This window comes from Anomaloglossus baeobatrachus, chromosome 2, assembly GCF_048569485.1.
Source record: "Anomaloglossus baeobatrachus isolate aAnoBae1 chromosome 2, aAnoBae1.hap1, whole genome shotgun sequence".
Taxonomy (NCBI): Eukaryota; Metazoa; Chordata; class Amphibia; order Anura; family Aromobatidae; genus Anomaloglossus; species Anomaloglossus baeobatrachus.
The window spans coordinates 269,796,284-269,823,570 of record NC_134354.1 but is presented as its reverse complement, the minus strand read 5'-3'; the positions used below and the strand labels follow the sequence as shown (position 1 = coordinate 269,823,570).

The window sequence follows — 27,287 nt, the reverse complement described above, 5'->3', positions numbered from 1 at the left end:
GAACGATGTGCGTGCGATGAACGTTTTACCGTTCAATCGCAATCGCACATAGCTGTTACACACTGCAATGTACCTTACAATGCCGGATGTGCGTCACTTACGACGTCACCCCACCGACACATTGTAAGATACATTGCAGCGTGTAAAGCAGGCTTAAGAAACACTTAAAAACGCAGCTTCACATCTGCACCAAAAACACTTGAAATAATGGGGAAAAGACACAAACAATGCAGAGAAAAGGCAATAATCAGAGGAGGTTATTGTTGTGCAGTTTGGTGCAGATCCAGCAGAAAATAAAAAATACAGCTTTTATGTAAAGGCTACTTTACACACTGCGATATCGGTCCCGATATCGCTAGTGTGGGTACCCGCCCCCATCTATTGCGCGACACGGGCAAATCGCTGCCCGTGTCGCACAACAGCCGTCACACATACCTACCTGTCCGGCGACGTCGCTGTGACGGGCGAACCGCCTCCTTTCTAAGGGGGTCGGTCCGTGCGGCGTCACAGCGACGTCACTGAAGCGTCACTGAACCACCGCCTAATAGCAGCGGAGGGGCGGAGATGAGCGGGACGTAACATCCCGCCCACCTCCTTCCTTCCGCATAGCGGCCGGGAGGCAGGTAAGGGGAGCTTCCTCGTTCCTGCGGCGTCACACGCAGCGATGTGTGCTGCCGCAGGAACGAGGAACAACTTCGTTACTGCTGTAGTAACGATTTTTGAGAATGGACCCCCGTGTCGCCGATTAGCGATTTTGCACGTTTTTGCAACGATGCAAAATCGCTTATCGGTGTCACACGCAACGGCATCGCTAATACGGCCGGATGTGCGTCACAAATTCCGTGACCCCAACGACTCCGCATTAGCGATGTCGCAGCGTGTAAAGCCCGCTTAACTTGTGAACACAGCCTTAAGGGTACTTTACAAACTGCGACATCGCTATCGATCTCGTTAGCGATGTGAAATTCTAGATCGCAAGTGCGATCTTTGGAGATCGCACATGCGTAAAATGACCTATGTGCGATCTCAAAAGATCGCACTTGCGATCTAGAATTTCACATCGCTAACGAGATCAATAGCGATGTCGCAGTGTGTAAAGTACCCTTTACAGACACAAAAATGTGAAATTTCATATACTGAAGCTACATAAATGTGAGAACTTTCTGGCTGCTATGACTATAACAAAAAATGAGCAACAAATAAATTAATATATCCCAACTAGAGATGAGCATGACACACAGATGATGTTGCACCAATACTGGCTAATGAAAAGCAGCACCGGAAACACTGAAGGTAAAGATTCACAACCTCCCATCTAGTGGCCGGGTACCACTGACATGGACTCTGGGCCGGAGTACCGTGAATTGATCCAATCATCACCAGTGCCAACCATCAGGGATAGAGCAAACAGTCTCAGATTTAGGTCTACGCCCTGCAGTTTTGTCCGGCTGTTGAATGTCTCTCACTGCCACCACTCCTCTGACATCACCACTTGCCACGGTCGAATGGCAAACCAGTATGGCTTGGGGTGTGGCTAGGAGCATGATCAATATTTGCCATGGATCGCAACTTAATGTGTCCCTCTCTATGCTCTTCCAAAGTTGGGAGGTGTGTGAGTGTTTCATTACTCTGATAGCTTTGTACTCTGCTTCTTCCCAGAGCCACACTGTCTAGCTGGTTTCCCCGTATTCAGTGAGGAGAAATTGAGCTACTCACTTGATATTAAAAAGAATGAGAAAAGAGACCAGATCAGGGCACATTTTGCCCCAGGTCAAAACTATCAATGTAATTTGCTGGCTGGAGCTCTGTGCGATCACACAGATCGCTCATAGCTATAGCCACTAGGGATCAGCGAGTATACTCGTTAGTACTCGGTACTCGCTGAGTAGTATGGTATTCGGGCTACTCGTTACTCCGCGAATATCCTTGTAATTACTCGTTAGGAGTAGCGAGTGCAATGTAAGTCAATGGGAAATGTGAGTAATTGTCTGCTGGACCCTACAAAGTGGTCTGGGGACTGAGTAAAAGGCTGAAATGGATGCATGATTGTTTAAGAGCTGGGCGGTAAAAAGCCGCCGACTTTTTTAAACAATCAGCTGATGCACGCTCACCGCCCGAGTCGTTCGCTCCCTGGTGCTGCGCTCCCTGCTCCCTCTCACGCCCGGTCCTAACTTAGGATCGGATGGGGAGGTGGCGGGGCAGCGAAGCACCGGGCAGCGGGGAGCGCAGCATCAGGGAGCGAAGGACCCAGGCGGGGAGCGTGTATCAGCTGATTGTTTAAAAAAAGCCAACGGCTTTTTACCACCCGGCTTTTAAACAATCATGCATCCATTTCAGCCTTTTACTCAGACCCCAGACTGCTTTGTAGGGTCCAACAGATAATTACTTGCATTTCCCATTGACTTGCATTGGACTCGTTACTTGTAACGAGTACCCAAGTATTAGGATCTACTCGTTACGAGTATAGCGTGTTCGAGTATTTCACTACTCACTCATCCCTAAAAGCCACCATTCATACACAAGATAGCTTGTACCGAATAGTTACCTGCAATGACAATGCTTTGATGTCTTATATCTCCAGTGCTGGGAATCTTCAGAGACATTAAAATGTATACGTGTGTCTGAGTATTATATCTGTGTAAAAAGCCATCCCCTGCTTTATTGGAGGAAGTCCTGAGAGATGTAGATGTGAAGTTGACTGAGAACATGTTAATTCTTCCTGAAAAAAAACACTTAAGAAGTTCATAAGATGTCAACATTTAACATTATGTTTGATTTGTTAATTGCTCCTTTCTTGGCAGATAATTGCTGCTCAGAACAATGTAGTGATTACACAAGGTTCTCTTGTATTTAGCTTTTGTTTTCATTCTTTCTTGCAGGAGTCGGTGGTTGGTCCCCCCTGGAATCCAATGCAAAGCAATGGCTGCAGATTGATTTGGGAGAGAGATTTGACATCACAGGGGCAGCCACACAGGGACGACATGGAAGCTTTGACTGGGTGACACGTTTCAGTGTTATGTTTAGCGATACCGGACGCAACTGGAAACCGTATCATTATGACAACACCATCTGGGTATGGTTCTGTTATTTAATTGCTTCACTATTCCTAAACAGATGGTTAATACCATCAGACACATACATACATCTCACTTTCTGTTCTCCATGCTTAGTTACACACAGACACACAATGCAAAGATTGAGTCCTGTCCCCTTTTTATCTGGTTTCAGGTGTGATTTTCATATTGCCCACACCTGTTACTTGCCACAGGTGAGTTTAAACGAGCATCATGCTTCAACCACGGTTGTTTACCCAGTTTTGGAAAGGTCTCAACAATTTTGGGGCTTTGAGTGGAATTATGTCCAATTTGCTTTTTTTCACAGTTTTTTTTTGTTTTGTTTCTCCAATGCACAAAGGAAATAAATGTGTAATTATAATCAATTTCTGGGAGAAATGCTTCATTTTCCACAGTAATTTCAAGAGTGCATAAATGTGTATATATTGTCCTGTGGCTATAAGAAGTCTACACACCCCTGTTAAAATAACAAGTTTTTGTCAAGTAAAAATAATGAAACAAAAAAGAATAATTTCTATCTTTAATGTTTCTTATAATCTACACATTTCAATTGGAAAATAACCTGAATCTTTTTTGGGTGGAAAAATAAAATAAAGAACTAAAATAACATGATCCAATAAATATGCATACGTTTAACCCCTAACGACTTATGACAGATTATGGCAAGAAGGTTATGGTAATGGTGAGCTCATGACGTGATAGCCTTTAAGGCTGCTACAGATTCCTCCCGGGCTTCATCATTGTTTTAGTAATATTTTTATTTTTTATATATTACCTTTCTAAGCTCTTGGTTCTGTAGATCCCACAGCACAGTAAAGGGCATTACATTTGCAGAGAATAACCTCTCTACTATTTGAATTTCCTGGGAAAATCAATGTAAATAGCCAACATGTAATTTTTCCTGATGTGCTCATTGTGACGACATGGACTCTGTCAGTGCCTAGCATGTGTTAAGTTTCTTAAAATTCAGCCAGACATTAAGATAGTTTGTTTATAGACAGGAGATAAGCCCTTCATTGTTTCTACAAGACTCTTAGGGGTACTTCACACACAGCGAGATCGCTACTGAGATCGCTGCTGAGTCACGTTTTTTGTGACCTCATTAGCGATCTCGCTGTGTGTAACAATGAGCAGCGATCTGGCCCCTGCTGTGAGATCGCTGCTCGTTACACACAGCCCTGGTTAATTTTTTTATTGTTGCTCTCCCGCTGATAAGCACACATCGCTGTGTGTGACAGCGAGAGAGCAACAATCCTGAATGTGCAGGGAGCAGGAGCCGGCGTCTGACAGCCTGCGGTAAGCTGTAACTAAGGTAAACATCAGGTAACCAAGGTGGTTACCCGATATTTACCTTCGTTACCAGCCTCCGCAGCTCTCACGCTGCCAGTGCCGGCTCCTGCTCCCTGAACACGCTAAGTTAAGCGGTGTGAGCTGGTAACTAAGGTAAACATCGGGTAACCATACCCAATGTTTACCTTAGTTACCAGTGTCCGCAGCTTCCAGATGCCGGCTCCGTGCAAGAGCAGCGTCGCTTGCACGTCAATGCTGGCTGGGGGCTGGTCACTGGTCGCTGGTGAGATCTGCCTGTTTGACAGCTCACCAGCGACCATGTAGCGATGCAGCAGCGATCCTGACCAGGTCAGATCGCTGGTCGGATCGCTGCTGCATCGCTAAAGTGTGAAGGTACCCTTAGGAGTCTAGTGTTAAGCCCCCGTCACATTTAACGACTTACCAGCGATCCCGAAAATGATGCAACCTGATAAAGATCGCTGGTAAGTCGCTGGGAGGTCGCTGGTGAGATGTCACACAGTCAGACCTTACCAATGATGCAGTAACGATGAGTGACCTGTATAACGATGAGTGACCTGTATAGGAGGTCATTGTTAGGTGTCAAACGCAGCGATGTGTCCTGCCCAGCAGGACATCAACTTTGAAGAAAATGGTCTGGACCCTTCGGCAACGACTAGCGATCTCACAGCAGAGGCCTGATCACTGGTAGGTGTCACACATAATGAGATCGCTGGCAAGATTGTTACTGCATCACAGAAACGGTGACACAGCAACAATCTCGTTAGCGATGTTGTTGTGTGTGACGGGACCTTTACAGTTCTTGTTGACTCATGTAATTGCCTTGGCCAGTGAAGGTCAGATACCCAGACAAATCAATTATGCGATGTAACTTAGCTGCCTCTCCCTTGTCTCTGCCAGAGACCATTACTATTAGGGATATTTTGTATACGACTTTAAAACTAGCCAATAAGAGCCCAGTCTTATCCACTAATCGGGAAGACCCCAATGATCTGATTGGAGAGCTCATGGGTATAAGAAGGAGGTCTGTCCATTGCCCAGCTAGACTCTTGCTACATGCTACCAATTTAGGACCTGCGGATCCGATTGGCAAGCCATAACCGAACCTGGATTATAATACTATATGGTCTTCAGCATCGACTGCAATGATTTGGCTGAGATATCAAAGACTATCTAAGGAAGGAATCCAGCTTGGGACAATCCAGTCACCTGACTAAAGGTTTTGCGGTCCTCAGCCAGCTTCCTAAATCTGGCCTTATTCCGTTCTCGGTGGGTGCCCACCAAAAGAGGGGTGCTGCTGGTTTGGAGTAAGTAGCCCTGAAATCTCTGAGGTACGGACATTCTAATCCCTGGTGAGCTAGCGTAAGGGTGAGAAACTGTTGCCGGTTACATTTTGGGGGTTTGCTGGTTATGTGCTATGTGCCGTTAATTGTTTGGGGATCCAATAAAGTCCTAATATTGTGATTCCCTCACCCTGTGTTGTATGGGTAGTGTTCCGCCCACGGTTAAGGAGGTCGAGCGTTCAGTTGGGATGAGCCCTGGGCCATGCTGCCTTTCTAAAGGCGGCCGGGCCAGCAGACGAGAGCACCCACTGACTCCCGTGTCTCCACACTCATCTCTACTGTCTACAGAGGAGTTTCTCTGGCATGGCTGATGGCGTTATATGTCAAGGCTCTTTACAGGGTCAGACGTTGTCATTGTAGGGTTGTCACCTATTGGGGCACTTCTTATTTTGCATATATTTCCTAGACATTGACCTAAATTTTCCTGCTAGCTGTATCTCCAAAAAGGAGAATCGATGCTTTTGCTGCATTTGCTGTAAAACGTGATGCTATATAATTAGTGCCAGTGTTTACTGTCTCATGATACAAGGCAATCTAATATCTAAACTAAAGGAATGTAGTGAATGTGAAGGTTGAGGTCACAACCGTAAGATGCACATTATTGTCTTTTATTCGTTAGAAACTAAAATGGAACATTTCTACCACGAGTCATCTATGGGAATATAGTATAGCATTTAAATGGAAGTGAAAGGCATATAGTATCAATTATGCAGCATTATCTCTGCTACAGACATTGCATCTGAATGTACCTCCCTCAGTAAAAGACTTATTACGTGACGGCCTCAGCCACACACTTAGCTCATCCTGCCTGAAATTTACTTACCTCAGATGTATAGAGGATTTTCTATTCTGCTATTACGGTTTAACACTTGACATCTTCCTAAAGAGTTTTGTTAGTGAAGAAGATCAAGAAGGTTGATGACTCTGAATTACAATTTATGGATATGAAGTTAGAGGCACTTGCATTGTATTACAATTAGAGATGAGCGAACCCAAATGTAAACTTTGGGGGTTTGTACCAAACACCGGATGATTGGGGCTCAAACCCGAACACAGTTTTTAAAAAAAAAGTCTGTTTCCATTTCGGATGGTTAACCACTTGATCGAGCATCAGGGTGCTTAGGTACGCTTGGTGCTCGGCACAGTGCGAGCTGATTGTAGTCTCTGAATGGCTCTCACTGAGGGTAAAAACAACACTTTCGAATGCTGTGTGTCCAAAAAAAACCCGACCCTCTCTCCTTCTTGACATGCTCTGATTGTGACTGGCTGGATGTAGCTGGAGAGCTGAACTGCCCAATCCATAACTTCCATTATACTCGTTACTCGAGTTGAGCCCTTTAGTTCTGGTCCCCATTGAGTTATATGGGATTTGGGGTCTGGAATCACGTTTAGTCTGGGTCCCAAAGTTAACTTTTAACTAAAGTCTGGCCGAACCTGGCGAACCGGAACATACTGTACATGGGTCCTCTTATCTATAATTACATTGCATCAGTGCAGGGAGTCCTCAGTGAATTGAATGCTGTGGCAAAAATGTCTTCTCTGCTTCGTAGTCCAGGTTGATAGATTTCATCTACAATGAGATATTGTTACATTCCATCAACTGTGTCATCAGTTAGATCAGATACAAAAAATACAGTTTGCACTCTGAAATGCTAAAGTATCAAAACCATAAATGTGTGAATATAGACCTGCATTACTGCTAAGGGAAATCTAAGAAACATAAGATATTTAGCATATAGAAACGGGCATTTGTATATCTGCCCAGTTGCCATGTCACGGCATATCTCGTAGCTGGGTACCTACTCTATGTTGAAGCCTCTCTTCGGGTTAAAAACCTCATGTGTTTGGGCAAGTAGGAACCTGCTATATAGGATAAAATTACCTGTGGCAAATGGGGGAGGGGTGCATGGTCAGAAGGTATGACCCTCCTGAATATAGACAAAAAGACTGACGGCACTCACCAAACTGAAATGTGAACAAGTGCATAACTGAACATGACATAAAATACAAAAAAAGACAGTTTGTCCTCTGAAATGCTAAAGTATGAAAACCATAAATGTGTGAATATAGATATGCATTATTGCCAAGGGAAATCTAAGAAAAATGAGATATTTAGCATATAGAAATAGCCATTTGTATATCTGCCCAGTTGCCACGTCACAGCATATCTTATAAATGGGTACCTACTCTATGCACCTGTTCACATTTCAGTATGGTAAGTGCTGTCAGTTTTTTTATCAATTAGATCAGAACTGGCTTTCAAATTGTCCAAGCAGCCAAGATTTCAGCAGTGTGGAAGAAACGCATCAACAGAGTTGCATAAAGAGAGGCAGATGTGCTGTGGTGCAAAACCTGGAAATGTGCCCTCACCTTCCTGCTATAATGTTCTCCATCCAGAGCCCCTTCCTGGTATAATGTTCCCCATTCTGGGCATCCTTTGCATGCCTTTATTCCCTTGGTAACACCTCTAGTTTGTAACAAAGCACCCCCTTTCAGGCCAAGAGTCTCTAAAAATCCAGGACAGTTGGCATCTATGTATTACAATCCAAAAACTGACCGTAGGCAGAACTCTTGTAAATGATGAGAATTCAAGACACAAACTATATTAAAAAGTTGCAAAACGTTTTCAATATACTGACTAAGACTTCAAAGGTTCAACAATGTCACACATTTTAATAGTAGGTATTCCCTATTTGCAAATAGGCCCTAATTGATACTCCTAGACAATAATTTTTAGGGCAAGAGAAGCTATCAGTCTCAAACAAATCTTGTACTCTCTTGATTAAGCACATAAAAACTAGGCTTGTGCCTGGGCGGTTGCTGTGTTTGGGTGCATTTTAACCCCTTCTTGAACCATTAAGTATCACGCCACACAAAAGTTATTGCAAAGGTAAGCAAAATGTGCCCTAGAAAATGCATTAGTGTTTACTATGTTGAGGTACAGAAAGGGTAGCTGCTACAATTAAAGTGGTATAGTTCAAATTAGTCTTTATTGATATTTATGTCAGATAATGCACCACTGAGTAAAATGAAGAATCTTTTACACATTGACTCCCCAAAAACAGAGCATACTAAGGAAATCCCTGTATTTTTGATCTGTTAGGACACATTAGCAATTTAGGAATGTGGATCAGGAGCGCTACAGGAACCAGAATGGTGAGCTGCACTCTAGAAGAATTTTAGATTTTGAGGGACTAAAGTTAGACTTTCATTAGGCCAGGTTCAGATGAACAATTGTCAGAATTTCACCTAGAAAACATTTTTCTTTTGTTTTTCATCCATATTCTTCTGTGTGCCATACATGTATATGTTTTTATGTTCATGTGACATCCATGAGACATGTGTACGATCTGTTTTCATACATCTACATTCAGAAAAGTGCAGTTTCCTAAGTTATTAATGGAAACGTATCCATAAAACTGTGTGGGATCTGATTTGTTTTACATACCCAGAGACTTAAATGTAAGGGCATTGGAAAAATCAACTGATTACCCGGAAGTCAAATTCTGAAGGATTCGGCCTCTAGTGGGACAATCCATATAAGCCTACTGGATTTATGTCTGACATGTAGATACATTTAAGCAACACGGTGTTTTATCTGGCATTAATATTGAATGAAGAATAATGTAAAGGAAATTACCTACATTAGAGGGCCAACCTTTTATTCTACTTTGTACTTTCTAATGTTGGCAAGGAGGTCAAGCCACAGGGCAAGTTCATCAAGATCTGCAGAAGTTACTTCTCCGAGGGTATTTTGCTTGATCAATTCACTTTTATTTCCAATGCTGAAGTTCTTAATATAAAAATGTCATAGAGTAAGTGTAGGTCTTGGGTAGAAAAATAATTATTCTGAACATTGGGAAAAATTGGCCAAATCTTTGCACACCATAGTAAATTGCAACCCTTTCAGAAAGCATCTGCAGTTTTATAATTGATTCTTTCGTTGGCAGGAATCAAACACTGGAAAGTGAGTATGCAGATCAAGGTCACATCTCTGGTGTAGAGAAGTCTTGTTAAAATGTATGACCTCCCGACATCACTTCAATATCTAAATAATTGATAGGAAGATGCCTGAGTTGGATATATAACTGTACACTGCAAAATGTAATGGATTTTTATAGAAGGGCTCACTATTTAGACAGATATTGTATGGCTTGGAAAGGTAGGCAGATGCAAAAAAGGACAAAGCAAGGCGAGTGAAATTGTGGGTGAAAGACTCCAGGTTTCTAACCTCAAACCAGTAGAAATCTATATTCATCCATGTAAAATACAACATTTTGTTCCAGTGTGTACAGGTTTCTCTCAAGCTTAAAAAAGGATTGTACATACTGGGTCAAAATCAGCTTTTTACAGGAATTAAAGTCTTGAATTTTATACTTAAAATTGGTATGGAATACAATCTTCCACTTGGATGTAGATAAATATATAAATAGTTGCAGGTAAAATATATCTTTGTACCATGTTAGCCAGTAGAGATAAAAAATTGTTTAAAAACAACTGAAGTCCTCAGTGGTTGATACCTTTTAATGGCTAACTGAAACGATGGTAATAATAGCAAGCTTTCGAGACTACTCAGGTCTCTTCAGGCTCAATATAACACAAAATCTGAAGAGTCACATATTTATACACAACAGGACATAGAATGGGGCAAAAAATAAGACAAGTTATGTGAAGCAGAACTATCAGTATGGCAAGAGGACAAACTGTTGTGGCCATCAATATTGCTGCAGTTCAGTGTGAAAGTTTTACTGTCCTCTGATTAGGATCTAGTCCAGGGCTGTGATGCCCCAGGATGGTCTGAGGAGCACATCTCTTAACCCCTTAACGACCGCGGGCCGTAAAATTACGTCCTAAATGACATAATCTTACTGCCCGCGGTCCTCCGGCGGCAGCATGCCGCGATCGGCACACATCTCAGCTGATTTTCACAGCTGAGATGTGTGCCTGCTAGGCACGAGCAGAATCGTTATCTGCTCGTGCCGATTAACCCCTTATATGGCGCTGTCAATACATGACAGCGCCATTATAAGCGCGATCGCGGTAAAGTTTTACTTACCGCCGAAACCGGAAGTCACGTGACGCGATCACGTGACTCCCGATAGTTGTCATGGTAGCACAGGGTCATGTGATGACTCCTGTACTACACATGAATTGGTTTCACTTTCGCTGTGCCCGGGGCACAGCAAAAGAGAAAGACAGCGTATCTGCTGTTTACAGCCTTCCAGCTGTGATCAGCAGATACTGCAGAGCGATCGGAATGCTGATCGCAATAGCCCCCTAGGGGGACTAGTAAAATAAAAAAAAAAAGTAAAAAAATAAGTTTTAAAAAATTAAAAAAAAACAAAAAAACCTAAAAGTTCAAATCACCCCCCATTCGCCCCATTGAAAATTAAAGGGTTAAAAAAATAAAAAATATACACACATTTGGTATCGCCGCGTTCAGAAACGCCCGATCTATCAAAATATAAAATCAATTAATCTGATCAGTAAACGGCGTAGCGGCAAAAAAATTCCAAACGCCAAAACGACGTTTTTTTGTCGCCACAACTTTTGCGCAAAATGCAATAAGAGGCGATCAAAACGTAGCATCTGCGCAAAAATGGTACCGTTAAAAACGTCAGCTCGAGACGCAAAAAATAAGCCGTCATTGAGCCTAAGATCCCGAAAAATGAGAACGCTACGGGTCACGGAATATGGCGTAAAACGTGCGCCACTTTTTTCGGACAAACTTCCGATTTTTTTTTAACCCCCTATATAAAAGTAAACCTATACATGTTTGGTGTCTACGAACTCGCACTGACCTGAGGCATCACACCCACACATCAGTTTTACCATATAGTGAACACAGTGAATAAAATATCTCAAAAACCATAGTGCTATCGCACTTTTTTTGCAATTTTTCAGCATTTGGAATTTTTTTGCCATTTTCTAGTACACAATATGGTAAAACTGATGGTTTCATTTAAAAGTACAGCTCGTTCCGCAAAAAATGAGCCCTCACATGACCATATTGACTGAAAAATAAAAAAGTTACGTCTCTCAGAAAAAGAATGGCGAAAAAAAAAAACGGAAAGCGAAAAATCGGCCGGTCGTGAAAGGGTTAATTGATGTAAAAAGACATGAATCCATGTGACACATTCATTCCTGCTCTGAATGTGTCAAAGGTCATCATAAGTTTGTATTCCCATAAACAATTTTTTAAATAGTTGCAACAACTCTAAACACATTTCTATATTTAATATTTTCTGTAGATACTAGGTACTATAATGCTGTCCTATTTATAACAATACAACTGCTATAATACTGCCTCTGTGTGTAGGAATATTAATACTAATGATTCGATATACAAGAATATAACTGCTACAATTAAGCTATTATATAAAAGATAACTACTATAACACTACCACTATGGTCAAGAATATAACTACTGTAATACTGCCTTATATTTAAAAAAATATATAATTACTACTATACCAACACTATGTACAAGAAATAATCTACTATTATTGCCTACTATACACTAGAATATAAATACTTACATACTGCCACAATATACAAGAATTGTTTTGTCCCTATTTACAAGAATATATTTACTATAAAACTGCCTCCTACTGTATATGCTGTATGCTCCCCCCCGCATATTGTAAGCTTGCACACTTTAGTGCTGTTCATATAGCACTAAAGGGTGTTTAACCTGCTTTTAGCCCCAAGTTCAATACTTTAAAAAAAAAAAAAAAACAACGTGGGGTCCCCATTATTTTTGGTAGCCAGCTAAGGTAAAGCAGACTGCTGCAGCTGGCAATCCAAAGCAGGAGTCACCCCACACTGTTACTTTAAATTATTTATTTAAAATTAAATAATTTAAAACATGGGGTCCCTCCCCAAATTAGACCAACAGCCAAGGTAAAACAGACAGCTGGTGTTTGGTATTTTCGGGCTGTGAAGGCTCATGGTTATTGGGCCTTCCCCAGCCTAAAAATATCAGACCATAGCCTCTCCAGAAGTGGCTTACCCATTAGATGCACCAATTCTGGAACTTCACATCAGCTCATCCCTTTGCCCTGCTGCTGTGGAAAACGGGGAAATAAATGGAGTTGATGCCGGCTGTGAATTGAATATTTGTAATGGGTGAGTGTCTAGCAGACACCCCCATTACTAATCCAGTAGTTGAAAAAAGTGATCTCAGTTTTGGATTACCAGCTAAGGTAGAGCTGCCAGTTGCGGTCTGCAGGCTGCAGCTCTCTGCTTTAACTTAGCTGGCTACAAAAACAAGGGGGACCCCCACATTGTTTGTTTTTTTTTTTATTGAATTTAGGACTAATTGCAAAGCTAAGCACCCTTTAGTGCCACATAAAAGGCACTAAAGCGTGCAAGCTTGCAATCTGCAGGAGAATGCGACAGTATATACTATATGTGTTGCACACCTATTTACAGTATGTATCTTGCTCTCTCTCTAGCTCGCTAGCTATATAAAATTATAACGGATCAGTTATTAGTTCCATTGACTATAATGGTAATGAATCCATTAATGGATTAGTGATAAAAGTGATCTGTTTGTACAATTAACGGATCCGTTTTTATATTTTCCAAATGGATCCAGTAAAAGGAATGATTACAGGACATGAGAACATAGCCTAATACTGCTCCTATGTAGAAGAATATAACATATACTACTGCTCCTATGTTGAAGAATATAACTTATATACTTCTCCTGTAGAAGAGTATAACTTCTATAATACTGCTCCTATGTAGAATATAACTTTTATAATACTGCTCCTATGTAGAAGAGTATAATTTTTATAATACTGCTCCTATGTAGAAAAGTATAACCTCTATAATATTGCTTCTATGTAGAAGAGTATAACTTTTATAATACTGCTCCTATGTAGGAGAATATAATATATAATACTGCTCCTATGTAGAAGAATATAACATAATACTGCTCCTATGTAGAAGAGTATAATTCTATAATACTGCTTCTATATAGAAGAGTATAACCTCTATAATACTGCTCCTATGTAGAAGAGTATAATTCTATAATATTGCTCCTGTGTAGAAGAATATCATTTTATAATACTGCTCCTGTGTAGAATATAATTTCTATAATACTGCTCCTCTGTAGAAGAGTATAATTCTATAATATTGCTCCTGTGTAGAAGAATATCATTTTATAATACTGCTCCTGTGTAGAATATAATTTCTATAATACTGCTGCTTTGTAGAAGAGTATAATTCAATAATACTGCTCCTGTGTAGAATATAATTTCTATAATACTGTTCCTCTGTAGAAGAGTATAATTCTATAATACTGCTCCTATGTAGAATATAATTTCTATAATACTGCTCCTATGTAGAAGAGTATAGTTCTATAATACTGCTCCTATGTAGAATATAATTTCTATAATACTGCTCCTATGTAGAATATAATTTCTATAATACTGCTCCTATGTAGAATATAATTTCTATAATACTGCTCCTATGTAGAATATAATTTCTATAATACTGCTCCTATGTAGAATATAATTTCTATAATACTGCTCCTATGTAGAATATAATTTCTATAATACTGCTGCTATGCAGAAGAGTATAGTTCTATAATACTGCTCCTATGTAGAATATAATTTGTGTAATACTGCTCCCTACAGAATGTACAGTGCAAGAAAGTAACAACTTTTAAATTACCAATATGTAAAACAATTAATAATTTTGCTTCTTACAGACATTTATTTTAACTTAACAGATGGGAGAACTTTTATATTTCGCTGGAATTAGGACAATCACAATAGTTAGTGCCTAAATATGTTCGGTTATTGTCTGTACCTTCCACCTCTCTTCAGTGTTTGCTGTGATAACCCAGAAACAAAGCTGTAATGAGACCCTTGACGAGAAGCGTTGTGTGTGGGAAACAAATGTCTGCGTGTTTGTGCAGATGGAGAATATGCAGAGATCTGTTATATTCTTGCGTCTGCGGTATGCTGTATCTCTCGAAACCATTGCAGCCTTAAATAACTGGCATCGCGTTGGAGGCCATCTCTCACGCAGGCTGTTACCATTTCACCAGCTGTCAGCAGATACCACCACCAATTAAACATGCAATTTCCAAACTTGGCGTCTCCAGTGCAAATAAACTATTTCTAAATAGATTGAATAGTGTACTTATCCGGCAAGATGCGGGGGGAGAAAATAATGCTTTTTGCTAAACAAATGCATCATTAATTTGCTCTCGGCGAACAGTTTGTAAAGATCCGCCAAGTTATTTCCCGGTGATAAGCAGTTTGTAAACAATGAAACATGGAGGCCTCGCAGTGACTCCTGTTGGAACACTCTCACAATGGGCGCCGTTTGGAACAACCTTTATTTTGGCATAGACGTGGAAAATGGCAGCGTAATTAGGTTTCATTTAATAATATATCATTTTAGCCTTTTAGAATTTTTATTTGATGTCTATTATTTTGCTGCTCTACCCTGTACCCAGATTTAGGGTAATAATATACAAAACTTGGGATACATAAACTGTTGATTACATGTATTATGGGCATAACTCTTATTTTTCTGCTATCAGATGGCAGGGGATTTGTTAATAGCATTCCTGAGTAAGAATGGTTAATTTCTGTACAATGCCACTAGGTAAAAAAATCATCACAAAAATAAAATAAATAAATAAAACTTTATTTTTTTATAGCGCTAACATATTCTGCAGCGCTTTACATACATCAGGAACATTGTCCCCATTGGGGCTCACAATCTAAACTCCCTTTCTGTATGTCTTTGGAGTGTGGGAGGAAGCTGGAATATCCGGAGGAAGCCCACACAAACACAGGGAGAACATACAAGCCTGCAGTGCTAACTACTGAACCACCGTGCCGCCCCATACCATGCCAACTTATACCAATAAGGTTTCTGTATCATGCAGAGTTTAGACTCTATGCATAATGATTCTCATACTTGGCCAAAAGATGATGGTGTTGAACAGAAGACATCTGAATTGTCTAAGAGGGCTTGTCACGCTGGTGAGTGTGAAGCCACTGTACCATGACAGGGCTTACCCTGATGGGGTATGACTAAGTGCCTTCTAGGTCTTCACCAGAGCTTCTGATGGTGAAGATGGCCTGGGCTGCTGGTAGGCACCAGATACCATGCCAGGGCCATACCCCTGTACTGCAGCAACTGACCCTCAGGGGCGCAGTTAAAGGTAGATAGAACAAATTTGGAGCAGTAACCTGGAATCAGTACTGGAGACTGGCAGGACAGAGTCAGAGTAATCAGCAGGAATCGGTACTGAAGAGTGACAGGGTGACTATATAAACTAGCGGGATTGAGCAGACTAGGAACCTAATTGCTCAGGTACCTCCGTACACAGAGACTCCCAGCCATAGGCAGGAGACACTTTAGGGTGCGCACATTGTCCCTTTAGGAGGCCAGGATAGTGTGTGCTTTAAAGATCCTGCCAGGTGACCTACACACAGGCCCTGGGAAAGAGAAAGCTCCCCTGATGGGGTATGCAAAAGGAGCGGAGAGGACACTGTTGGCCAGCTGCAGCGGGGAACACGTTGGTGTTCCTTCTTGAAGGAGGCAGCAGTGCACAGCAGGCACACGGGTGTTACAAAGCTCTTGAAAATTAATATTTGAAAATGAATAATCCCTTAAAAAAGTATGTGGTTTGGGTTTACGCTGAAATTTCTATATATAAAATTTGGCACCAATACTGGTAAAAGTTCAGTCTCATATCCACAGCGGGTAAAAGTATGTTAGGGCTCACCTAGTGAAGTGAATAAACTAAGTCATAGGTTGGGGCATTAACAAAGCAGAAATAATTGGGTTCACGGGCTATGTTGGAGGGCAAGCAAGTGGAGAACAGGGTTATGAGAGTAGGCCATCTCCAGAGAGCAGGTGGAGATTTACACAGCTGGTCTGAACCAGGATGCAGGCGATGGGTTAAATAGCAGAAAAGCTTAGATGCAGAATGCAGAAACCACAGGAATTTACAAAGATGATAACAGCGCAATGTGATTAGCATCTAAATAACTCTACATAATACAGTAGTCAATGGTCGTCCGAAGGCAAAAGTAAATTTCATTTAAATCTCTCCCTATTTGATGCTATTAGCTAAGCTACTTTCTAATATACTTGTATTATACATTTCCTTTCATTCCTGAACTGCACTATAACTGCTATCTTATCTTTTTTCTATTTCCTGTCTAATGATGATTTGTTTGAGAATCTCAGTGCATGCTGGGATACTCAAAAAAATTGTCATCAGGGTGCAGAGACTGTGTCAGTGACCGCAGCCTCTGCCCCCTCCCTGGAACAATGCGCCATCATGACGCTCATTTCAGGGGCTAGTCTGTCCCTATGTGACTACATCCAGCAGGTCTGAGGAGTAGTAGATGCAAGTTTTAGAAATCACAGGAATTTGCAAAGGTGATTGTAGCTGAAGGCACTGTTTAATGGCAAAGTTCAAACAAACAGAAACTGAAGGCAACAATATTGAATCATTTGACAGACAGGTATATACGGTCAGTGTACCTTAAAGACCTTGGATTATGATGTCAGTAAGGTTCTCCAAGCAATTTGGGAAAATCACAGCGTAGCACAGCCAAAGGCAGTAGCCATAGGGGAAGGGAGTGGTGCCTGACCTTGGAGCCAAGACAGGTTCATATCAGATAGGTAGGTCCTCTTATAGGTAGATATTGGATAGTATCTTTTATAGTAATGGAACTTGATGTAGTCTACTTACCTATCGGAAAGCATGAATTATAATGAAGACACATTTACATTCTTCTCATTTTCACTCAGCATCGAGCTGTTGAGCTATAATAATGTAGAGGTTCTTGTTAAGTGGAGACAATGGATTTTTCTCTTTCTCTGAACTATGGCTTCAACACTTTCATAAGCCATAGGGACAGAGGACATATGACGGTAAATAATTGCTTTGTAGAAATGCTGCAAATCTTGAGACAAGATAAATACGAAGGAGACAACCAAGGCTAGAAATCTACCCAACTACCTGAATAATTACTTACCAACTCCAGCTATGTATCTTACAGTAATAATGGATGGGAGGCTAAAACTGTTTAGTAACATATTTTCCATTTATATTTCTGATATGCAGACAGTAAAGTGGATCTCTAGAATCACCTTATCATTCCCTTGTGCTTACGTGTGCTTCCAGTTTTCCATGTGGGCGTGAGTGGTTCATGTCTTTGCTATAATGGAAATAGTCTTTCCATGTGCTGAATTCCTGGCAATCTTTTGCTGCACAAGCAAAAATGTGGTGTAAAGCATAAGAGTAATACAGTGCAGCAGCCTGATTAGTGACTCTGTCACTCAACTCATGAATTCCAAACCATGAGCAGAATGAATCCGATCTTTGCCTGATTGCAGTTAGGTACGAGGGGACATTGTTTGAGGAACCAGCTGCGGACCATAGTAATGGACGTGACTAATCGAGCATGGACCCAGTTGATTCCTCCATACCCTTCTCCAACTGATTGATAGGTTACTCTCTCCTATGTGTAGATAAGGAGAAACCAGTCAACTATCAATTAGAGTGAAGCAGGGAGAAGACAGCTGGGGTCCACGCTGGACCTGTCATGTTTCAGAGGGTTTCAGAGAAATTCATACCAAGCTGCAATCATGATGCATGGTTTAGACACCGCAAATTGAGTTACAGATTCCCTTTAATGCAACAAAGATTGATTTCAAACTACAAAAGACTAATAGACAATGAAGCTAAGCTTGAGTCAATGACTACTGCCATGTCCTGATGGTGTGCCCATGATGAGTGACTGACTTTACAACGTCACTTTTCACATTTATATTGCCTGAATATTGTGAATGAGTGTTCCTAGGAATGTTTTCTGTGATAATTGGGCAATATGAACAGGCTGCCAATGTCATGGGCGTGTCACGGGTGACAGACAGACATGTGGTTTTTGGCCATAGAAGGTCACAGTGTTTGGCTGCGCAAAATGCTCCCTGACTATCCATTGTTCCTGCTGTCACTATTCATTGGTATAAGTAGCTTTCCTGCTGGATTCATCTCTTCCCCTTATGGACTCAGTAGGAGCCTGCGTTCCATCCATCTGCTGATCATCAGCATTATCTTGGTGCTTAAATACCCCTTAATTCCTTGGACTGGTGCTGGTGATATTTTCAGTTCATTCAAGCCTTGGCTGCATGCAGGTGAATTGTACTCCTCTTTGATATCGTTGCTGAAAGCTTTGCTGAACTTTTACCTGTTTGCCCAGCCATAGGGATACCTAGGGTCAAGTATGCGGCTCGATGCATAAGTGTGTAACCTGTCTAGGATGGTAAGGGACCCAAGGGATCAGCAGTGGGTTTTGTTAGGGGTCACTATCTTCCCTTTCCCTAGACACAGAGCTTCCCTTCCCTTACTTTTTGCCATTCGCTTGGTATTTCCCTGTACCTAGCATGACAAACAGTCACCCAAGTAATGAACAAAAAATGTGTTAGTGATACGAAATTAATTTTAGGCTGGCCAAAAAAATCATTGATTTTGGCAGCACATCATCCTGTGTAAACAGGAAAAATGATGGCCCATGTACACAGAACTATGAAATAGCCATTATGTTGATTGCATCAGAAGTGCAGTCGCCAGTCATTATGGCGAGTCAGCAAGTGTCAAAGGGCCCTAAGGGACAGATGGATGGCGCTAAACAACCCCTGATAAGCATTTTCTGATTGGTAGATTGCTTACCTTAGTGACTGTGTAAACAAGCTATAAACTATCTGTACTAGATCGCTCAGTGTGCCATGGCTGCCATTATTCTCAGCAGTGTGAGTCCTGTTTATAAAGGACGATGCAGCACGAAGAATGATGATCTACATGAAAGATCATTTAACCCAATTAACGAGCATTTTAATTATTCATCGGGTGATAGGCAGCTTGTATTCACTGACATATTGTCATGGCATTACGGTTCTTATGAATCCTCGGTAATTGTAGCTGTTCACTATAAATGCAGCTATACTGTCATGCTTGATAAACGGCACACAGGTAGTGTGATAAAAATGGGCAGTTGGGTCTAATAGTCATGTCACTATCGTATCGGTGAGAATGGGGGCAAGCAGAGGTAAACTCACTGCAAATGAGGGCATGAAGCTAATTCGATATGGTGCCTCTTGATCCCAGTTGTGGTGTACAAGGTATATGCAGTAAATGAAGTGTTGGCTGCGGACTAGAAGTGCTCTCTAGTGATTTGCATAGTTGATTAAACAGTTGATAGATCTGCATATAAGTTTTGAACACTAAGTCCCTCAGAGAATAACTCTTATGTGAGAATAAACATTAAATAATGATGTAAACCAAACATGGAGAATAAACAAAATTTACATCCTAATTATCCTCTCATTAGTTCCGGAAAGTCCTATGAGGCTGTGCTCTGTCAGTACGATGACTAGAATACCATGATTGCCGATCTGTAAGTTTCCTTTCCGTTGGCTATTATTTTAGAGTGCACAGTGTCTGTAAGAACGCATGTCATTGTAGGTCCTAAACAATCTCTATTGCTGTTAAAGCTCCAAATAGTCTGCACATGTCACGGAGGGAAATCCATGATGGCTTGAGTACAATGTAACAAATTTAATAAGAGACAGATTTGCTTTAAGTTGTGGTACCTTTGCCTGTTCATGGGTAAATAAAGCAAATTTATACCTGCTATGCATAGATTTGGGCTATAATTTAGTCAGGTTTTGTTGTATATGATGTTAATTCACCCCCTCATACTAGAGCTTGTACAATTTTATAAAAAGTGTAGAGGCCAACCCTGGCAAACCCTAACAGAAAAAGGCCCCTGTACAAGAACAATACACTGTGTTCCAAATTATTATGCAAAAATAATTTTTCATATTTTCCTAAATTAACTATATGAATTGCAGTCATTGTTATTTTCCAGTCATCTACTATTCGAGTATAATTGAAATGTTTTTGATCAAAATGCCTATGAAAACAGTATATTTTTAAAAATAACAAACACTCAAAATGCACTCAACATTCATGTTCCAAATTATTATGCACAGCAGAGTTTTCAACCTTTTTATTTTTATTTTGAAAAACAAAATGGTCAATTGTGAAATTATAAGCATTATCAGCTTATTACAAAATGAAATCAAACATTTTTGAAGTCAAAACTTAATTCTAGGTTATGTTATATTTGCACATAGGACCCCTTGTTCGAAAGAAGCTTCTGAACTCTCTCGTCCATTGAATTTGTCAGTTTTTGGATGGTTTGTGCTTCAATTGTTTTGCATGTGGACAGAATACCCTCCCAGAGCTATTGCTTAGATGTGAACTGCCTCCCGCCATCGTAGACACTCCTTTTGATGATGCTCTAGAGGTTCTCAATGGGGTAGAGGTCAGGGGAAGATGGTGGCCACACCATAAGTTTGTCCCCTTTTATGCCCATAGCAGCCAGAGATGCAGATGTGTTATTTGCAGCATGAGACGGTGCATTATCATACATGAAAATGATCTTGCTGCGGAATGCATGGTTCTTCCTCCTGAACCATGGCAGGAAGTGCTGTTTTATCAATTCCATATAGATTATGGAGTTCATCTTTACCCCTTCAGGGATCCTAAAGGGGCCGACAATCTCTCTCCCCATGATTCCAACCCAAAACATTACTCCACCTCCTCCTTGTTGGCGCCTTAGCTGTGTTTTCATGGGGTGTCCATCAACCAGCCATCCTCCACTCCATCCATCTGGACCATTGAGCGCTGCACGGCAGTCATCAGTGAAAAAAACAGTTTGGAAGTCAGTCTTCATGTATTGTTTGGCCCACTGGAGCCGTTTCTGCTTCTGTGCAGTGGATAGAGGTGGTTGACAGGATGGCTTACGCACAGCTGCAAACCTCTGAAGGACCCTGCATCTTGTTGTTCGGGGGACGTTGGAGGCACCAGAAGCTTCAAAAACTTGTCTGCTGCTATGACCAGGCATGTTAGCAGCTGCCCTTTTAACCTGACGCAATTGCCTGTTGGAAAGAGTCCTCAATTTTTCCTTATCAGCACGCACACGTGTGTGCTGTGAATCAGCTACATACTTCTTGATTGTGCGATGATCACGATGAAGTGTCTTGGCAATGTTGATTGTAGTTATGCCTTGACCTAAATACTCCACAATTTGTTGCTTCTCAGCAGCCGACACATCCTTTTTCTTTCCCATTTTGTCAAAAAAGGTAGGCTGCTTAATAATGTGGAACATCCTTCTTAAGTAGTCTTGCCTTTATGTGGACACTCCGGCCAAACTAATGTGCACAGATATCTGCAATTGCTTTCAGTGATATAAAGAGCCCTGACACATATCACCAACAATGAGTTTAAATGACAAACAAAAAATTTCAACCTTATCACTCCTAAACTCTTTTTGCATAATAATTTGGAACACAGTGTGTATGGGCTCAGAGCTCATCATAATGTACAATTCCTACTGCTTTGGAGGTGGTAGTGAACCTTCTTACCTCTTGGGCCCCTGGCCGGCTGTATAGGTTGAATTAATGATATCTTCTCCATTTCGTGGCCAATGCAAAATAGAAAAAGTTACGTCGATTTTGTAAAAACATGGCTTGTGTAAAAATGTGCAACCTTTGTGCTTCGGTAAGAGAAAAGATATAAAAGAGAACCACAGTACAGAATTTCAGCCATCCAACCTGTTTTATTAACGGATCTGTTGTATCCTTTATTATTCCATCATATTATAGATAGAGATGGGAGGGTTAATTTTCAGCTCTCCAGTCCATCAACCAGGTCAGACTGCTTGATGGGAGGTCTTCCAATCTCTCAAGCTAGTGATTAGAGTTGAGCGGACTTGTGTATGTTCGGGTTTGCCGGGTGTGGCCAGACTTAGCTTCAAGTTTGTTTCGGCATACAGAATTGACCTGAACTTGTTTGCGGATTCCAAATCCCATCAATGGGGACCCAAACCAATGGGCTTGACTCGAGTAACGAGTATAATGGAAGTCAAGGTTTAGAATTACGGCTCTCCACTCACATACAGCCAGCCATAAACAGAGAATTTTCTGGAAAAGGGGGGAGGTTACACACAGCATCCAAAAATGTTGTTTTTACCCCCAGTGAGAGCCATTCAGAGACTGCAAGTGTCTCTCTCTGGGCCAAGAACACCAATCATAGACAAATACACTGAGCGTGGATTAGCACACCGATGCTCGATCGAGTGGTTAGCATATGAATGAATACTACCTGATCTCGGTCACAGACTTTTTTTTAAAAGTTTATGTTCGGCATCGAGTCTCAGATACCCAGTGTCCAATATGAGCCCTAAACTTTATAGTTCAGGTTCGCTCATCTCTACTCCTGATATTTCCAGCTCTTCTTTGAGCACCCAAACTGTCGTAAGATCATAGTTTCCAGGAATGCCATGAGGTAAAGAGATTGGCAGACCACCCATCCAGTGGTCACACATTACTTACTTAGCCAATGAACTGGAGCCCTGATAATCGATTCTCCCATCTGTAATTACAGGTATAGAACATATCAATATGTCGTTGCCATTCACCAGCTGTAGGGTTTTGGAGCACTGTTTTTAATGGCAGTGGATATCTTATCTGTCACCTACATATTAATGATTGGTACTATTTACATCATATCAGGTAATGGAAGTAATATCAGGCGTCATGTGACTATATAGCACCCTCTATATTTGTAATATGATTTTTAGAGATAATGTTCTCTATTGGACTGGAAAACCATCTTTTTTTTGCAGAATTCATTTTAACAAGAATCATGTCTTCCTGGGACTTGCAGCACATAAAAGTGATTCATGAACAGACCTGTGATACATTAAAAGCTCATTTTCTTTAGTGCATTTGTCATAAGATTACCCATCATGTATCTCTGGGATATTCTGTGTTACAGTCGTCCTCCATCCTCTTCTCTTATTTACAGTTGTGCGGTTTTCCCTGGATGTGATGATTTCCAGCTTCTCCTGTTGTTCATAATCTTCTCATTAGGTGAACCTCTGATGGAGCTATAAAGAGGCGGCCATTAAGCCCAAGTTTAGTGTTTGTTTTATGTAAACTTTAAGGGAGGAACATGTAAAATACTTTGGCAATAAAACTTTATTTTGTCTTTAAGTTGGTGCTAAATAGACCACAGTTCATGAGAGGGGCCATTAATTGCCTTTACTTCATCATGTACACGTATAAAAATACTGTAGCTTACAACCAAGGGGAATACTTACCACGATCCATAGTCTTTTACTGCAGAAAGGTTTCCTCATTCGAGATTGGGAAGAAAACACAGATAAAGACACAAATGACCTAACATAGGTGTATATGTACAGGGAAGTAATAGTTATTGGAAAGCTATAGCCCTACACGGATATAGGTAAGGTATAGTGATGCACAACAGAAATAATGGTAGCTGTCCCAGGTCAAGGCCTGATAAGGGCTCTGTACAAGTCACAGCAAAACTGGAAATATGGCCTTTTTGCTTATCCTATAGTTTGTCACTTAGTGTGTGTTTACCATGGCCAATAATCTGTAATAAATATTCCTAGAAACACTCATTTCCTGCTTATTGGCCTGTCTATATATGCCACTAATCACCATTCATCAGGTGAGATGATTTATCAGCTTGTGTTAATAGGCCATGAAATGATCATAGCAATGGCTCTGTACACATGATCAGTCTATGGCTGACATATATCCAGTCACTGGTCATTTAATGACCATGATCGATCAACACAACAATCTTCCAAAAATCCAAGCAGAGTTATACATTATACATATACACATAAGAACTGAAAGTCAATAAAGAAGGTAGTGCTCAATGGTCCTCATAGCCAGCTGCAGCTCGTGATGGATTCCGGCTGAATTCTCAGTCTACGTCATTAACAGATTTTACCATACAATCAAATGACATTAATCTCACAGTCTGGGGTTGTGACACAAAGGTTGTAGATAGGAAATAGAAACGCATTGGGAATTTATTTGTTTCAATTATGAATCAAAAACCATGATTCCTGAGCAGAACCTCAAGTAGAAAAATGGTGTTATCCCACAAACAAAGTTCACTTTAATCAATAGATCTTAGAGTAATAATAATTTCCACAATTAGATGTGTTTTACAAAAATGTTCCTGTGCTGAGATAATGTTATAAATGTAACCCTGCTGTGTACTGTGTAATGGCCGTGTCTGATTGTACAGGGACATGGTCCGATCATACCACAGCTCCTGGGCTGTGGAGGGGAAGTAAAAAAATCTACATACATTACAGCATGGGATCTCAAATTATTCTTTCTTAGAGGTAAAACATTTTTTAAAAACAGGCAAAGAAATGTTTTACCTCACAAAAAAATCAGCTGTGATCCCATGCTGTAATGTCTTTATACTATTTTGTGCTTTGTGCCCCCCTCCCCCCGGCCCAGGAGATATGGTATGATTAGACCATGTCCCTGTACGGTCAGACACGGCCATTACACAGCAGGGACACATTTATAAGATTATCTCAGCACAGGAACATTTTTTTTAAAAGACATTCAATTGTGGAACTTTTATTATTCCAAGATCTTGTGATTAAAGTGAACTTTGTTAGTGAGAAAACCCCTCCAAGCCTTCAGATTACAGTCTCCAGCCAATGTTGGTCTTCCTTTTCCATTTGCAGCCCACACATCTCTTTGTCGTTGGTGTTGAGCTCCGTTTGGTGTACAATGGTTATCGCGCTTATCTGTGCCACTTAGGATTCTGTGAGCATCTGTAAGCCCCCTGATATTCATCCCGTACAGCGGATACAATTAAGCCTAGCCTAAGGCAAGTGTTAATGTGCCTGCATTAACCCCGACGCCTATGTATCTGTAGATACATTAAGGTCTGTGTTCAGTAGAGTGAGATGGTGCATGTGTGTATGCAATGTGGCGGCCGGCAAAGTGTGCAGATGGCTTTCCGGGCTTAATTGTGTCATTACTGCTGTCAATGAGTAACATTGGGTAATGATACACGAGTAGAGGGAAGCAGCAGTAAGTAAGAATTTACATCTATTTTAAAATAGTGTCACTATAAATTGTATCAATTTAATGAAATGAGCAAGTGCCGAACCAGAGTCCGAAAATATCTACGTAAAGCAGCTGTACATGCAGCGTCACTTGATTATCTTAAGTTCTCTCTGCTGGTTCAGTGGCTTCTGATTTTTCTCTCCTAGCTGTACTAAAATGCTTTTTTCCTTGTACAGCAAACCTTGTGCTCAAATAGAACAAGCAAAACTGCAGTGTAAAGCAAAAGGGACAGCCAACCTGATGCTTAAAGGGAATCTGTCACCAGGTTTTTGCCATCTAATCTGAGAGCAGCATAATGTAAGGGCAGAGATCCTGATTGCAGTGATGGTGATGTGTCTCTTACTGGGCTGCTTAGTGTAGTTTTGATAAAATCACTGTTAATCAGCAGTAGATTATCATTACAGGACTGCTTGGCGTGCTGCAGGTAGTCCAGCATATTCATAAGTTCTGTATAACTGCTAAATCTGCAGCAGAGAAAACAAAGATTTTATCAAAATGACAGCAAACAGCTCAGTAAGTGACACATCACTGGAATCAGGGTCTCAGTCTCTCCATTATGCTGCTCTCAGATGGGGAGCAATCTGGTGACAGATTCCCTTTAATGAGAAAGTAGCCAAAAAAATTGTTAATCAGTTAATAAATACCATATATAGGTTTTCACTAATTTAAAATTGAACATTGAAAAACAAACAAAAACAGCATGCGAAGCAAAGAAACACATTTATTCAGTAAACAAAAAAATCCTAATAAGCAAAAGAAAGTATAGTGAAAAAAAAATCAGGACAAGGCTGGATATCCTTCATATTAAAGAATAAAATTGTTGCTTTAAATAATGGAATAATAAGCAGTGAGCGGAATCATTGAGCGCAGCTTAACTATGAAAAAGAATTTAAGAAAAGTAATATTTTATTATTTCTTTATATATTTGCCCTAAAGCTTACAGCAAGATATTTGCGAGTTATTATAGTTTCTATAATTCACAGTAATAGGTTCTAAGGTGTGAAAACATACTCAGAGACTCGGCAGCATCTCATATAATGTGATTTTCCTATGTCCGGATTCAATATTGCTGCAGTCATGGAGAAGATACAATAATGTTTTATACACAACAAATATATTGCAAGAGGAGGTATAAAGCGGGAGTCTTGATCAGAGCTCTATTAATAGTCATCATTATAATAAGCATCCCCACAGAATTCAGTCTTGTAGTGACAACCATAACATTCACGTCCTTGAGTAGTAACGAAAAGTGTCAGTCACTTATTGCCAAAGGAGAACACAAATCCTGCAGATTTTATTACTGCCACCGAGCAACTACATGAACATTGTTTTCTTTGGAACAATTGTGCCTGCTGATTCCAGATCTTTCTGTAGCCCTCCATAGCTGATTATTGGCTCTTTGACAACTCTTCTCATAGATCTTTTCACTCCTCGGTCTGAAATCTTTTAGGGAGCACCGGGGCATGGCTGGTTTATGGTGAAATCAAGTTATTTACACTTCCAGATTATGGCCCCAACAGTGCTAACTGCA

General features: G+C 40.7%; 1 protein-coding gene across 1 annotated transcript in view; it reads left to right on the top strand.

The window, feature by feature from the left end:
• Positions 1-2,749: 2,749 nt before the first annotated feature.
• Positions 2,750-27,287, top strand: part of LOC142289690 (contactin-associated protein-like 5) — a 766,069-nt gene continuing 741,531 nt past the window's right edge. Inside the window, exons 1-2 of the mRNA XM_075333618.1 lie at positions 2,750-2,825; positions 2,880-3,073. Of these exons, the coding sequence (XP_075189733.1) occupies positions 2,750-2,825; positions 2,880-3,073 (270 nt within the window). The remainder of the gene's footprint in view (positions 2,826-2,879; positions 3,074-27,287) is intronic.